The sequence below is a fragment of the Sesamum indicum genome, linkage group LG9 (assembly GCF_000512975.1).
Source record: "Sesamum indicum cultivar Zhongzhi No. 13 linkage group LG9, S_indicum_v1.0, whole genome shotgun sequence".
In the NCBI taxonomy this organism is placed as follows: domain Eukaryota; kingdom Viridiplantae; phylum Streptophyta; class Magnoliopsida; order Lamiales; family Pedaliaceae; genus Sesamum; species Sesamum indicum.
The window spans coordinates 5,018,500-5,034,370 of NC_026153.1; the positions used below are offsets into that span (position 1 = coordinate 5,018,500).

General features: G+C 36.5%; 2 protein-coding genes across 4 annotated transcripts; both read left to right on the forward strand.

The window, feature by feature from the left end:
- Positions 646 to 8,183, forward strand: LOC105170675 (kinesin-like protein KIN-5D). 3 transcript variants are annotated; one of them, XM_011091542.2, is made up of 23 exons: positions 646 to 828; positions 1,182 to 1,448; positions 1,555 to 1,684; positions 1,911 to 2,066; positions 2,163 to 2,639; positions 2,882 to 2,979; positions 3,059 to 3,215; positions 3,314 to 3,383; positions 3,516 to 3,592; positions 3,691 to 3,744; positions 3,831 to 3,911; positions 3,995 to 4,106; positions 4,663 to 4,749; positions 4,840 to 5,015; positions 5,091 to 5,252; positions 5,337 to 5,444; positions 5,561 to 5,719; positions 5,808 to 5,891; positions 6,709 to 6,914; positions 7,004 to 7,105; positions 7,194 to 7,303; positions 7,400 to 7,551; positions 7,646 to 8,183. In XM_011091542.2, exons 2-23 carry the CDS (start codon positions 1,270 to 1,272, stop codon positions 7,859 to 7,861), a joined length of 3,153 nt encoding a protein of 1,050 aa, XP_011089844.1. In that variant the 5' UTR covers positions 646 to 828; positions 1,182 to 1,269; the 3' UTR covers positions 7,862 to 8,183. The 3 variants fall into 3 exon arrangements, with proteins under 3 accessions (XP_011089844.1, XP_020552627.1, XP_020552626.1); XM_020696968.1 differs by having other exon boundaries at positions 1,187 to 1,448; XM_020696967.1 differs by lacking the exon at positions 646 to 828 and having other exon boundaries at positions 994 to 1,448.
- On the forward strand, positions 10,174 to 14,969 carry LOC105170676 (putative respiratory burst oxidase homolog protein H). The gene is made up of 14 exons (XM_011091545.2): positions 10,174 to 10,767; positions 10,885 to 11,047; positions 11,156 to 11,204; positions 11,286 to 11,399; positions 11,475 to 12,281; positions 12,718 to 12,810; positions 12,893 to 13,008; positions 13,089 to 13,191; positions 13,289 to 13,371; positions 13,459 to 13,606; positions 13,697 to 13,828; positions 13,915 to 14,043; positions 14,130 to 14,208; positions 14,553 to 14,969. The coding sequence occupies exons 1-14, from the start codon at positions 10,416 to 10,418 to the stop codon at positions 14,660 to 14,662; spliced, it is 2,478 nt and encodes an 825-aa protein (XP_011089847.1). The 5' UTR covers positions 10,174 to 10,415; the 3' UTR covers positions 14,663 to 14,969.

Genomic DNA, 15,871 nt, shown 5'->3' on the forward strand with positions numbered 1-15,871 from the left:
AGTGACCCTCCGATTCCATCAACTTCACTGTCGTCTCCCCCCGATCTTCCTCCTTCACCTGGCGGCATCCCCTTCAACTTCTTCCTCTAGTGATAGACACATCGATTTGGGCATAGAGAAAACTTTTTTATAAAACAGTAATTTGGGCATTTGATAATAAATTAATATTATAGTTTGAAGAATATATATATATATATATCTATATAATTTTTCTTCAAAAATAGGTTATAGAACAAAGTAAATATTGGATTGCTTTTTACCCAAATGAAATAATATAAGTAAATCAAATTAGTTACTTTATGGGACTAAGGCATAATATAATAGTATATATAGTATAATAATATATAGATAATAGATACAAAATATTATTTTTAAATTTTTGAGAATGTTTTTTTACAGTCGTGCACCTAATGTGCGCACACACCCAAATTCAAACACAGGTGCCTGAACTATTTGGATGACTAACTTTTGGGAGAGATGTTATCAAATCATATTTCTGGTCCCAAAAAAAATTATATTTTTTGTCCCAAAAATTTGAAAAAGATTAATTGGTAGAGTGAAAGGTTAAAAATAACGGTCATTAAATCAGCATGTATGCAGCCAAACGGGAAAACTCTTTAACGCCGTCAAGCCTTATCGCCTCTCTCCAAATTTCAAACGCCACACCTCCGTAACGGCCATATTCTTCTTTTGAGCTTCTTTTCTACTCTCCCCACTCTCCTTTTAATTAATTTTTTAACGCAACTTCTACACATCATATTGTCTCTACAGGATAGCCATTTGTACTCACATTCTCCGACTGCACTTCCAGATTGCCGGCCGCTGTAGGTATTGTTCCCTCTATATACGTACAAATACATTTTTATGTACGGAAGCAGACCGCCTGTCGGTGTTCTTCTCGATTTTTTTTTTTTTTTGTTTTTTGTTTTGGTCTATTTTTCGTGTTTGGACATGAATTTGGATCTTTAAGCTGCCTTGTCGTTTTATGAACATCGACCAGTCGTCCCTTTTGATTTCTCTCTCGATTATTTCCTTTTTCTTTGTTTTTTAGAGTTCTTGGATTCATCAGATATTGGAAAAGGTTGCGCATTGGATGTGGTTTTACACTGCCTCTGCTGATTTATGGAGATTTGAATTTAAACGTGCTTGAGTTGATTTACTTGAGATGATTTGATTTGCAGTACAGTACACAAGGAGAAAAGGTTTTGACTAAATTAATTAATTAGTTAAAGTTGTGAGATCCGGAGTGGGTGAAGAAGAGTATAAAAGATGGAGGCTTCACAGAGAAGAGGTGGAGGTGGTGGTGGTTCAATGGTGCCGATATCGCCATTGCAAACACCACGTTCCAGTGATAAGGCCGGGAAAGATCTACGATCGGGGGAGGGGAGTATCAGCGGAAAGCACGATAAGGATAAAGGTGTTAACGTACAGGTTATTGTACGCTGCAGGTAGAGTAATTCTACGAGTTTTCTGCTTTTTAGTTTGTTTTTGCTTTGGTGGATTCAATTTTGCTGATATCCGGGGTTCTGTTTACGTTTTTGTCTTTCTTAATAGGCCATTGAGTGAGGATGAGGTGAGATTGCATACACCGGTGGTGATTTCTTGCAATGAGAATAGGAAAGAAGTCTGTGCTGTTCAGAATATTGCTAATAAGCAGATTGATAGGACTTTCCTCTTTGACAAGGTTTGCTTTATCTTTGACAATGTAAAATTTATTCAATAGCTACTGAAATTCATACTGGTTATCGAACTCCAAGATCCTGCCTTCTGTTGGAAATTTCTTTGCAGGAGTAAAATTTGGTGAAACAAATTGTTCTTTTTTTATTTCTATTGAAGTTCCGAATTTCCTTTTTCTCACATTAAATATGTTATGTTCACAATAGATCATACTTGTGCGGCGTTGTGTTTAGGTCTTTGGTCCATCATCTCAACAAAAGGATTTATATGATCAAGCTGTCTGGCCCATAGTATTTGAAGTTCTAGAAGGCTATAATTGCACCATATTTGCGTATGGGCAAACGGGAACAGGAAAGACTTACACAATGGAGGGTGGAGCAAGAAAAAAGGTCTGTCTACTACTATTGATGGAAAATCTTATCTATATGCTTTTTGTGCTATTACATTTGTCAATTAATTTTAGTGATTTTTCTCTACCTGTTTAGAATGGGGAATTTCCAAGTGATGCCGGTGTTATTCCAAGAGCTGTTAGACAAATTTTTGATATCTTGGAGGCTCAGAGTGCTGAGTATAGCATGAAGGTTACATTCTTAGAGCTATATAATGAGGAAATAACAGATCTTTTGGCACCAGAAGAATGTTCAAAGTTCACTGATGACAAGTCAAAGAAACCAATAGCGCTAATGGAGGATGGAAAAGGTGGAGTTCTTGTTAGGGGATTGGAAGAAGAAATTGTGACCACTGCAAACGAAATATATAAGATCTTAGAGAAAGGTTCTGCTAAAAGGAGAACAGCAGAGACTCTTCTCAACAAGCAGAGCAGCCGTTCTCACTCCATTTTTTCTATCACTATTCACATCAAGGAGTGTACTCCAGAAGGAGAGGAAATGATCAAATGTGGGAAGCTGAATCTGGTTGACCTTGCCGGCTCAGAGAATATTTCACGCTCTGGTGCCAGAGAGGTGAGGAATCATGAACTTATATATCAGTTCTTAACATCTCGACCACAGGCTGGTCCACGGGAGTTAGGGGTGTTAAGATTCTCATGGAAAGATGTGATAGAATTTGCACCCCGTTGTAATTGTTTTGGGTATCATACGGTTTGTGACCAATGAAGGCTTCATACAACTGAAAAAATCCTCTTCATAATGTGGTATAGAAACTCCATTGTGTTTTAAAAGCTTTTTTTTTTTAATTTTTGCAGGGCAGAGCGAGGGAGGCTGGTGAGATTAACAAGAGCTTGCTAACACTTGGTCGAGTGATAAATGCTTTGGTTGAGCATTCTGGTCATGTGCCTTACAGGTATGGATCTTATCAATTTTCTTGTTTTTGTGGCCAGGTATATTTCAGAAAGATTATATAAACGTGACCTAAATTTCAGGGATAGCAAGTTAACAAGGTTGTTGAGAGATTCTCTTGGAGGGAAGACGAAGACATGCATAATTGCGACAATATCCCCTTCCATCCATTGTTTGGAAGAGACACTTAGCACCTTAGATTATGCTCATCGAGCCAAAAACATAAAGAACAAGCCAGAGGTTTTTACTCTTGATATATGCATATCCCGTTCTTCCATTTGCTGCTTTGCTCTCTACCGACGAGTACATAAATCATTTACTCGTTAATATCGTTACAGGTCAATCAGAAGATGATGAAATCTGCACTAATTAAGGACTTGTATTTTGAAATTGATCGACTAAAGCAAGGTTGTTAACTGCTCCCTCTCTATCTTATGTGTGTGAAATTCATTTATGGTCATTGAGAAATGAAATCAGAATTTCTCGCATTTGCATTTTATGATGTTTGGTTCTTGCCTCACAACAAATTATGGTGTTCAGAGGTGTATGCTGCAAGAGAGAAGAATGGAATCTACATACCAAGAGACCGTTATCTCCAAGATGAGGCAGAGAAAAAGGTGTCATGCTATGAATTGCACTGGTGTGCTGCAATTATTAGAGAAGCTAATGAGCATTTCCAACTGACTTAGATATGTCTTGTTTCCTCACTTGTCAGGCAATGTCAGAGAAGATAGAGCGTATGGAACTTGATTTAGATTCCAGGGATAAGGTATTTTAAATAAAATTCTCACTGGATCTTTTGGTTGTTGCTATAACAAAATAGTGATCCATTATAAACTTGCATCTTGTGAGCAGCGACTAGCGGAGGTCCAGGAATTGTACAATTCCCAGCAGCAGTTGACTGTTGAACTAAGTGATAAACTTGAAAAGACTGAGGTAATATTAGTAGAATGGTCAAATAAAAGCTCTAGTTCCTTACTTTACTATCATGGATTAACTAGGCTTCTATCATAATGCAGAAAAAGCTTCAGGAAACTGAGCATGCATTGTTGGATCTTGAAGAAAGGCATAGGCAGGCAAATGCAACAATAAAAGAAAAGGAGTACCTGATATCTAATCTTCTTAAGTCTGGTAGGCATCTTTATCGTACTTCCATAAAGATAATTTTGAATAAATTATTCTCCTATTTTGGTCGCATTTGCTTGTTTTGTTTCTGGCTTTTGCAATAGAATTTGAAAATACCATTCTGCTTTTGTAACTGTGACGAAACTCCAGTTCTGGACTTTATGCTGGCAATTTGCATTTGTGAAATAGACAGGCCATGTAATTTTTCGACTTTATATAGGTGATCAGCTTAGTGCCAAATAACATTGCATTTTCTCCCGATCTCATTCCTTTTTCTAGGATTGGAATGTTATATTTTCCTAGTTATGAAATTCTTGGTGGGCTCGAATGCTCATCATTAGAGACGAAACTAGAGTGCCCATTCTCTTTGCTGATCTTCCCGTGAACTCAGTGTTTCTCACAGTCAGTAGATTCAGTACGGCTGTTTGATTCATCTATCTACCATCCACCACATAAAATTATTTTCTCCTACTTGCCAAATTGAACCAGAAAACAGTTGGTGTTAGTTTAGGAATACAAATCCACAGCTTTTAGATAATTTTGGCTGGCTGTTTTCAACCAGAGAAAGCACTCATTGAGCGGGCGCTTGAGCTACGACAAGAACTGGAGAATGCTGCATCAGATGTCACTAATCTGTTCACCAAGATTGGTCAGTGTCCTTACTCTGAAAATTCATTGGTACTTTACTCTGTACCAATAAATGATCCTTTCTTAATCTCTTGTACTGCTAATAATCCAGAACGCAAGGACAAAATAGAAGATGGGAACAGAATTCTTATACAAAAGTTCCAATCCGAATTGACTCAGCAGCTTGAAATCTTACATAGAGCTGTAGCATCCTCAACCAAACAGCAAGAGCAACAACTGAAAGTGATGGAGGAAGACATGCATTCATTTGTATCCACAAAGACAGAGGTAAAATTATTCTACATATTAAACACCTGCAGTAATTTTAAGTGCCTTGTGAATGAATTTCTCATCCACTCGTAGGCTACTGAAGAGCTTCGAGGTCATCTGGAAAAATTGAAAACCATGTATGGCTCTGGTATCAAGAATTTAGATGACTTAGCTGGAGAACTTGATTCTAACACTCATTCAACTTTTGGTCGGCTGAACTGTGAAGTTTCCAAACACTCCTCAGCGTTAGAAGAGGTCTGTTATCACTGATATTGTATTCGACAATTATTAATAGTACCTCACTTTTGGATGATCTGATTGTTAGTTCTTGTTTTGCAGCTGTTTGGAGGAATTACTTCTGAGGCTGAAACTTTACTTCATGATCTTCAAGAGAGTTTGCATAGCCAGGAGGAAAAATTATCTGCATATGCACAACAGCAGCGCGAGGTTGGTATTCATTAAGTAGAAAAATTGAAATTGTTTTAATGCCCATAACTTCCCTTTTTTATGGTTTCTTTTTACACAGAAGGGATATTATTGACAATTTGACATATATTATCCAGGCTCATAGTAGAGCTGTTGAATCGACAAGATCAATTTCTCAAATTACAGTGAACTTCTTCAAGACTTTAGATGGGCATGCTTCAAAATTGGGCGAAATTGTGGAGGAGGCACAGGCAATTAATGATCAGAAACTATCTGAGCTGGAAAAGAAGTTTGAGGTAACTAAGTTCTTTATATGGAATACCATTTAGCTTGAATGAGTTTACATGTAAACTTTTCCTGACTCAAGGTCTGAACTTACTGTAGGAGTGTGCTGCCAATGAAGAAAAGCAACTGCTAGCAAAAGTAGCAGAGCTGCTTGCTGGTTCAAATGCTAGGAAGAAGAAACTGGTATATACTTCTAAAACAACTATTTCACTCTTCTGTTTATTTATGCTCAATGCAAACAACTAGATCTTTGAAATGGTCATTAGAATAATTAAAGAGGAACTAAACTTGATTTCAGGTATATATGCATAGACAGATTCAACTAATGAATCTCGTATTCCTGTCGAACTGTTCACCAGTATTTTGATGCTCTAGGAGGTGCTGTGTGTTTGCCAGTTGACGTTGTTGGATACATTGTCTTCTATTTGTGTCTAGGAAAAGCAGCCAACATGACACATTTGTTTGCTCAGGCTCTTTTAACAGCTTGTTTTGTTTTATGTTATTTGTATTTACAAATCATTCTTATGACCTGTAGTCTTTTCAGTCAATCCATGAAGCCATAGCTGGATAATGATGTTAAGTTTACATGATAAAATCTAGTTGTTGCTTGAATAACACTGACATTTGAACTATAAGGATGGAAAATGATGTAATCTTGAGTCGGCATTGGGTTTCACAGAAGAGTTCAAAATTTCATATCACTAAGGGTAAATTGTCTTTATTGGATGCTGAAATTCCTTTCCTTGCAGGCTTCTATTCAAGATTTTCTCACCAGCATTATCTTCCATTCAGGAATCCTGATATCAAAAGAGACTTCAGATTTTTTCACCACAATTTTCGAAGTTTCTAATTAATAGTCTCTGAATATGAATGTAATCTTGAACCAACATGGTGGTTCTCAAAAAACCAAAATTGTTAGTTATTACTTCACGAAAACTCACGCTAGAGTGATCAATACTTATTTAATTTCTTTTCCTTTTTTTTGGCGTTCTTTCACTAGGTTAAATGTGCAATTGATGGACTTCGCGATAGTGCAGCCACTAGAACCAACAAATTACAGCAAGAGATGTCAGTTATGCAAGATGCTACTTATTCTGTTAAAGCTGAATGGACAGGTTATACCCAGAATGCTGAATCTCATTATCTCGAAGATACAGCTGCAGTGGAAAACGGGAAATTAGATATGGAAGACATTCTTTCTAAATGGTTAGTATCATTAGCCACTACTGTATGTGCTTTTTATATAACAATGATGGAATATTCCAATAGTCAACTTGCCATATCAAAACATGCAGTTTGGAACAAGCAAAATTGGGTGCACAACAATGGAAAAATGCTCAAGCTTCCTTGCTTCATCTGGAGAGAAGCAATGTTGCTTCAGTAGATGAAATAGTTAGGTTAGTAACAATAACTTGCAGGAATCTACTTAAAGTCCAGCTTGTACGATTGCTTCTTTGATGTTAACATTCTCTTCTTTTACTCTAGGGGAGGGATGAACACTATCGAAGTCTTACGCGAAAGATTCTCTTCTGCTGTGAGTTCTGCATTGGAAGATGCAGATACTGGAAGCAAGAATCTCCTCACGTCCATTGACCGTAAGATTACCAATTTAAATGTTTTCTAGAGTCGGTCAGAATTGATAGAAAATCCCATTGTTCAAACATGTACAAAAACTAAAACAAATCCTGCAGGTTCCTTACAACTTGACCATGAGGCATGCAGTAATCTTGATTCCATGATCGTTCCTTGTTGCGGAGATTTGAGGGAATTGAATAGTGGACATTACCACAAGATTGTTGAAATCACAGAAAATGCTGGAAAGTGCCTCCAAGAAGAGTACATGGTAAGACAATTTGAGCAAATAGAGCTTGAATCCATAAACGATCCTTCAGCTGGATTAAGTTTCTTATTTCTCTTCGACATATATTCATTGACAGGTCGATGAACCATCATGCTCAACGCCAAGAAGACGACCAATTAATCCACCTAGCATTGCTTCCATCGAGGAACTCAAAACCCCATCCTTTGAAGAACTGCTAAAGTCATTTTGGGATGCAAGGTCGTCGAAGCAGGCAAATGGAGACGTAAAGCATATTTTAGAAGCAGTCGTCTCTTTGAGGGACTCCCGTCTTCCCCTCACCGCCATCAACTAAATGGAGTGAGTGAATTGCTTAACTAGTATGCATACATGTAGCAGTAAGATTACTATTGCAGTTTGTACATAAAAGTATGGCTTGGGTATACGAACGACTTATATTTGTCTATTACTGCATCTATCAATGAGCTTAATTAATTTTTTCGGGAGATGAAGCACTTCTATAGGAAACAGTAGACTATAGAATTTCAGTTGTATGAAATTCTCTAGTACATGATTGTTACTTTGGATTTTGGTGCTTGTTCTAGGATGGCATTCGACCTACTCATTCAGTATTTTGTAATCGGTAAGAAGTGTTTGGAGTACAAATTTAGTTTTCACCTGTTTGCTTTAATTTCATTTTGGGATACAATTTCAATGTCTTTTCCCGAGGTTTAGCCTAATTTACACGTACTTCCATAAATTTAATAAATTACATTTAGTATCCTTATCATTTGATATTAATGGAGTTTATTGATTTCAGTATAAAAGTTGAATGGAAATTCAATTTTGCCCTGAAGTTGATTAATTCAACTAATTTTATGATTTCCAAGAAAATAGCAATAAATCTCATAGATATGTGGTAATACACCACAAATTGTCATAAATTAGAAATTGAGGCTATCCACGTATGTGCCGATTTAAGTAGAAAAACATCAATGAGCTCTATTTTGCCAAATTGACTATAATATGCTTCTAGATAAAAGAAAAAAAAAACATTAGTATTTGTCCAAAAAATTCTAATCAATACTATTTTTTCAATCTATCCTTCTAAATACATAAACATATAAATATATATTTATCTAAAATATTGTAATTTTTTTTCTTATAGATCAAAAGAATCTAATCAGTATTATTTTCGTATTTATTCTTCTAAATATATGAATAAATATATATTATCCAAAACATGTATATATATCAACAAGATCTTTTTTTTCAATTGTCAGTATTTATCCAAAAAAAAACCTAATTATTATTGGGATAATCACCTGATGATTTTTTAAAATTTTATTTAAAGATAAAGATAAGTCACTTTTGCTGAACTTAACTACTATTTCCATTTAAATCAAAATTACTTTAAAAGTTAAGAAGTTGTAGCATTATAAATAGTGGACATGCAGAATTAGCATAAAAATAAATTATAAGGCTAAACTTTTGTTGATTTTCTCATTAAATTCTAAATTTTCATGTCAGACTAAAAACTATTTAATTTATTAATTGAATCTAAAAACTATAAAAACTCTAATATAATGTCTAGAGAGATTTACTCATCAATGACGTACTTACTTTTATATTTTAGAATATTTATAATACTTATTTATTTTAAAAATATGCCTTGGCACGGGTTTGGAACTAAAGTTAGGTTTTCTTGTTTTTTGTTTAAAAAAATTGAACCATTAATAATGTGCAAAAAAAATCAAATTAATCTATCTTTTTTATACCATAGAGATCTCAATTAAAGATTAAAAGATGCTCCCACCCTCTTCTTAGTTAGATAGATGAATCTAATTATAAATATCATCTTTAATTAAGGAGTTGAATAGTCAATAAATTCATACCCTAAAAATTTATGATTCATATCAGAAAAATAAAAAAATAAAAAGGAAGAAGAATTTTGCTCACTAAACCACACTAACCTTTGTTCTTTATGCAAACTAAGTAATATTCCTAGGGTCTATACTACTCCTCTTCACGTTGCTTAGTGACCATTAAATTCCTCCAATTAAATATAAACATGTCAACCCTTACCTACAACTACGTGCTCCCTACTAAAAACATGGAAACCTTATTAGTTATTCTCCGACATCCCACAAATTAATTTATTTATAATTTTTAGTTTTATTATTTTCAAACTCATCGTATCACATCTCATTATTTTAAAAATATTTCAATTTTAGTCCAAAACCTCAATTTCATTAAATTTTATCATGTACGTACATGGGACTAGCTCTGTTGATTTTTGAGGGGCGGCTGGAGCTTGTGTACTGAACGTGTTGTTTTTGTTAATGGAATTTAGACTTGAGAATAAAATTATAAAATTTTTTGGAGTTATGGAATGTAATATGATGAGTTAAAAATAATGGGATTAAAAATACAATCGGACTAATTTATGGGAAATAAAATGCAATTTTCCCTTCCCCAACTTATGTTTACCAAAAAAAGGGTTGAAATAAGAAAGAAAAAGGATTGAATAGTATCTGTTACGCGTAAACTCTGCGCTAGCTCTTGTGCTCTGGATCTAACCTTAGAAACACATCAGTTTCCAAAGATGAAAAACTATAATAAGATGAAAGAATATTGATATATATTTCCATTTGAACGAGACAGAAAGCAACGCCCCGGAAGAGAAACTCTTTAAACATGGACTTTGTTGATACATTGTCTGAAACAAGAATTATGGAACAACTGACTTAACTAACTCTTGTCTCTTTTCCTTCCTTCACCTCTCAGACATCTTCTTTCCTTTCCCCTCCCCGGGAGCATCGTTCCATCAAAAATTCACATAATCCATTCACATATATGATATTTAGCTCTAGCCTGGAATTGTTCGAACTTGGAAACAAGAAATCTTCATGGCATCAAAGGAAATCCCAGAAGTGCCGGGAGGAGATTCTGGACAATGGGTTCTGGAGAAAATAGAGATTGACAGCATGGTTGATGTGCCAATGGGAGATGGACAATCAGGGTCTGCGAGCTATCTAAAGAGGAAATCGAGCAGCGTAAAGAAGAGGATCCCGGTTCAGGTTTCCACCCCTAAGATGGGAAGAATATCGTCTGGTGCAAGTAGAGGGCTAATGGGCCTTCGTTTCCTGGATAGGACCAAGACTGGGAAGGAAGAGGACGCATGGAGAGCAATTGAGAAGCGTTTCAACCAGAATGTGGTTGATGGGAGGCTGTTTAAGGACAAATTTGGAGTCTGCATTGGTATATATACGTATTTTTTCTCTTGAAATTTTGCTTTGGTAAAAGGTGTCAATAGTTCAGTAAGTCTCTGTTATCGATGTACAAGTGATTGTTTTGACAATGTGTTTTTTCTGGAAGGGATGGGAGACAGCAAGGAATTTGCGGGAGAGTTGTTTGAGGCCCTGGCGAGGCGCAGGAACATCAGCACAGAGAATGGGATAGGTGTAGAAGAACTCAGAGATTTCTGGGAAGACATGACAAACCAGGACCTGGATACTAGGCTTCATATATTCTTTGACATGTAAGAAAACTTGCAGTTTTTCACATGCCACAGAAGAGAAAATGGTAGGTTGACAAAGCTAGATTTAACGACGTTTTTGGAACATGACATTGTTCGATGACTATGCAGGTGTGACAAGAATGGTGATGGAAAGCTATCAGAGGAGGAGGTTACAGAGGTGAGGTTCAAGTTATCACAGCTTTGATTGTTTCTCTTTTTTCCTCAGTAACAAAAATTTCTCGACTTTCTTATTGTTAAGGTTCTAGTAATGAGTGCTTCAGCAAATAAGCTGTCGAAATTTAAGCAACATGCTGCAGCTTATGCTTCTTTAATCATGGAAGAGCTTGACCCAGACGATAAAGGATATATAGAGGTGAACACTTTCATCTGATTGAGAAAAATTGTCCTCTTAAAGCCCTTCATATTTGTAATCATCTGGTTGAAACAGATGTGGCAACTTGAAGAACTGTTAAGAGGGATGGTTGGCTCAGACGACGTCAAAAAACGTACCAAGAAAACGGACACGCTTGCAAGAACTATGATCCCTAAAGAATACCGTACGCCCATCACCAAATTCCTGTCTAGAAACAGTGAGAAATTCTACGATAACTGGAAGAGAATATGGGTCCTCGTATTATGGCTGACCATAAACTTGTCCCTCTTCATTTGGAAGCTCAATCAGTACAAACACAGGGCTGCGTTCCAAGTCATGGGATATTGTGTATGCTTAGCCAAGGCTGGTGCTGAGACTGTTAAGTTCAATATGGCTCTCATTCTCCTTCCTGTCTGCAGAAGAACTCTTACTCATCTCAGAGAAACCTTTCTTGGTAGAGTAATCCCATTTGATGACAACATTAACTTCCACAAGCTGATCGCACTAGCGATTCTATTGGGAGCCGCTCTTCATATACTGATGCACTGTAGCTGCAACATTGTGAAGCTAACAACTTGTCCCAAGAACCAGTTTGATGCTATCTTTGGACCTGCCTTTGATTACCACCAGCCAACGTATTTGGGTGTGGTGGGGACTATTCCTGGAATTACCGGAATTCTAATGATGATTCTGATGATTTTCTCATTCACACTGGCAACGCATTCGTTCAGGAGGAACGTAGTTAAACTGCCAGGGCCTTTTCACCACTTGGCAGGGTTCAATTCCTTTTGGTATGCACATCATTTGCTGGCCATTGTTTATATCCTCTTGATCATCCATGGTTACTTCTTGTTCCTCACCCGAGAATGGTATAAAAAGACGGTACGCCAAGTTTCTCTTCAATCCGAGTTCTATTTTTTTTGGCTCTTCTGCTGCACTTTTCCCTTTCTTTCCCAACTTTAAAGAGGCCCGAAACGCCCCCAGAGCGCACTAGTTCTAGAAAGTTGCTAGACAGATTTTGAAACACATAAAAATACAAGAATACGGTAGCATCAAAGGTCACTCATCATTTATAATTAAATAGGGAGCTTCTAGATATATAAAATTACAGAATTTCCCTTATACTAAACTTGGATCCATGAAAACTAGGCCAAGTTGCAACATCAAATCATTGTATACACTCCTACAACTAGTTCATTTCCTAAATTCTCATTCACCACATGGAATTATTATAGAGTTATTCAGTGGTAAAAAATGGAGTAGTACATGTGGCCGGCGCGCTACTGAAACTAATGGTTGAAACTATTTTCTTCTGTAGACATGGATGTATGTTTCTGTGCCAATGCTGGTGTATGGTTGTGAGAGAATCATCACCCTTTATGACCACAACCACAAAGTCGACATCATTAAGGTAACCAGCATTTCAAACAACTTTTTTTTGGTCTTTTACAAGTGTAGAGCAAGAACTACAATTCCTTCTCTTCGATTTGCAGGCTGTCATATATACTGGAAATGTTTTAGCCCTCTACATGAGTAAACCTACTGGATTCAAATACAAGAGTGGAATGTACCTTTTTGTCAAGTGTCCAGATATATCGAATTTTGAGTGGTAATCTAAAGATCTTCTGAAACTCTCAATGCCCAACTACTATGCCAACGCTCAGAAACTCCGTTAATTTTACTTTACAGGCATCCGTTTTCCATCACTTCTGCACCAGATGATGACTATCTGAGCGTCCACATCCGCACATTGGGAGACTGGACATCAGAACTGAAAAACCGTTTTGCAAAGGTCATATATTTTTGCTTTTATCTGCACATATGATGAATCTTTCCTTGTATTCTTCCCACATGGCTGTAATGGTTCTATGGAAAATATTATTATGCAGGCCTGTGAACCTCAAACTACAAAGCCAAGACAGGGAAATCTAGTGAGAATGGAGACTAAGGCGTATACAGAATCTCCACAAGAGTAAGAAACTTTAATCTCTAGTTATGTTTCAACGCTTCTTTAGATAGCACGTGTATGATTGTCTCGTATATTTCATTGTCGAGGCAGATTTCCAAGAATTGTGATTAAAGGGCCTTACGGAGCACCAGCTCAGAATTACAAGAAATATGACATACTCCTGCTGATTGGTTTAGGTATTGGAGCCACCCCATTCATTAGCATTATAAAAGACATAGTGAACAATGAGGCAAGAAATGTGAGTACTAAGTAAATACAATTTCTACTTCATAGACAATATTTATAGAATACTAGAAAGAAAGTATGAAACAGATTCAAACTTCCTCAGGTCCTAAACAACGTTGAATCAGGCAACAAGAATGGTCCCGAAAGAGCATATTTCTATTGGGTGACAAGGGAACAAGGATCTTTTGAATGGTTTAAAGGTGTCATGGACGACATTGCAGAATACGATCATTATGTAGGATTGTAACATTAAAGTTGCCATGTTTTCCTGTGTTTCTTTGGACAGCACATTTTCTCATGGAAGTTGCTGAATTTTTGCAGAATGTGATAGAAATGCACAACTACTTGACAAGCGTGTATGAGGAAGGAGATGCTCGATCAGCACTGATAGCAATGGTGCAGTCGCTGCAACACGCTAAGAATGGAGTAGACGTCGTGTCAGAAAGCAGGGTACGCATCCACTTCTATCCCCACAGATCACATACAAATCAATGTAAATTCTTACTTTCTTATTTAAACTCAAAACACTGACACAGATACGGACTCATTTTGCACGGCCCAACTGGAGGCAGGTGTTCACTCATTTAGCCGCTGCACATCCATGTTGTCGGATAGGTAATATCCATACATAAACCTGTTGTAAAAATAAAGTGTAATTGTTGGTCAAGGAAGAGCTGGACTCTTTCTCTTTAAGAGGGTTAAATGCAACAGCACTATAAAAGCATTAATAGGCAAATAACTCCTTGAATAAATTTTCAAGAAAACAGGGAATGCGACTCCTAAAGCAGGAGGCACTGAGCTCTTTTTCTTGGTTAAAAAGAGAGTTGTTTATGTGTTAGTGTTTTTATAGGGTCGTGAAATGCAATTAACTCCGGTATTTCTCATCTACTGTCACAAGCACAAGCATATATCCCACCTACAATTAACCTGGTAATAGTTGAACTTATGCTGCATTTCAGGTGTGTTCTATTGTGGAAGTCAAACACTAACAAAACCACTGAAGAAGCTCTGCCAGGAGTTCAGCATAAATACGTCTACACGGTTCCAATTTCACAAGGAAAACTTCTAGATCACGGGAGAACAGTTGAGGACCGGGGATTATCGTACAATAAGTTGTCGAGCTTTAGGCAGGCTTACAGCAATACTTGAATGTTTATGATCAGCCACAGCATTCCCTCCCCGAATGCAATTTTTGATATTCCATGCATTGTTAAGTCTTAATTTTTTATTAGCATTAAGAAAGTGGCCTGATCAATGCCTGGAAGGAAACTTGTATGCAGTCATGCATGTCCATTTCAAGTGCTGCGTTCTCGTGTTCAAGAACCTCCTTCCCAACTATTCAAATTCTGTGAAGTTGAAGAGAAATAAGCAATGAACAATTGGGAGAATTTTGATTAAATGTGTTTAATTTCATCTCAAAAAGGAAGAAGAAGATACACCACTATAGTATGTATATAGCAAATGGGCGGAGGAAAGGAAAAAGGATAACCACTGCAACTTAAACACGAATATTAGGAGGAAGGAACCATTCAAAATCAAACTCGAGCATTCTTACTGTATAATATGTTTATATAAAAATAAAAATCATCACAAAAAATGTCAAAATCCGTCACAATCTTTATCCAAATAATTGGCAGCGCCTTACCAGATGTCGCAATCCGTTGCAAGTTTGTTGACGAAAATACTAGTAGAACACGTCGCGAAATTTGCAACTTTTATCTCCATCAGAGACACATGAAACACTGTAGCAAACATTTGGGACGACACTTGCTTGTGGGAAATTCACTAAGACAGTGAAACCAGCTTGTATATTTCGTTGCAAACTTTAATCTTTCTCATCTTGTCCATTTTGTCGTAAATTACGTATTCTACATTCTTAAAATCGATGTCATTTGTGGCCAGTCACAACGTCTTCGCGACAAACTTATTCCGTGGCAAATATTCTGCGATGCCTATCACATTAATAACCTTGTGTCCGTCAAACCGTTCAGTATAGTGGAGATGACATTTTTGGTACCTTAGGAATCTGTTTTTGCAATATCATCCTAAAATATTTTGAAATTCATGAATTGCGGAGAATTTTAACTAATTTCATAAAAAAAAAAAAATCACATATGTTGTGCACGTGACATACTAATTTGAGAATTTCCAGCCATTTTCGGCCAAAATTATTCTCAAATTGTTAATTTTTGTTAATTATAGGATTAAATTACCAAAATTGTCATTCTTTATATTTATAGGGTTAGAATTGCTATTTTTTCAATTTTTTGGGGGATAG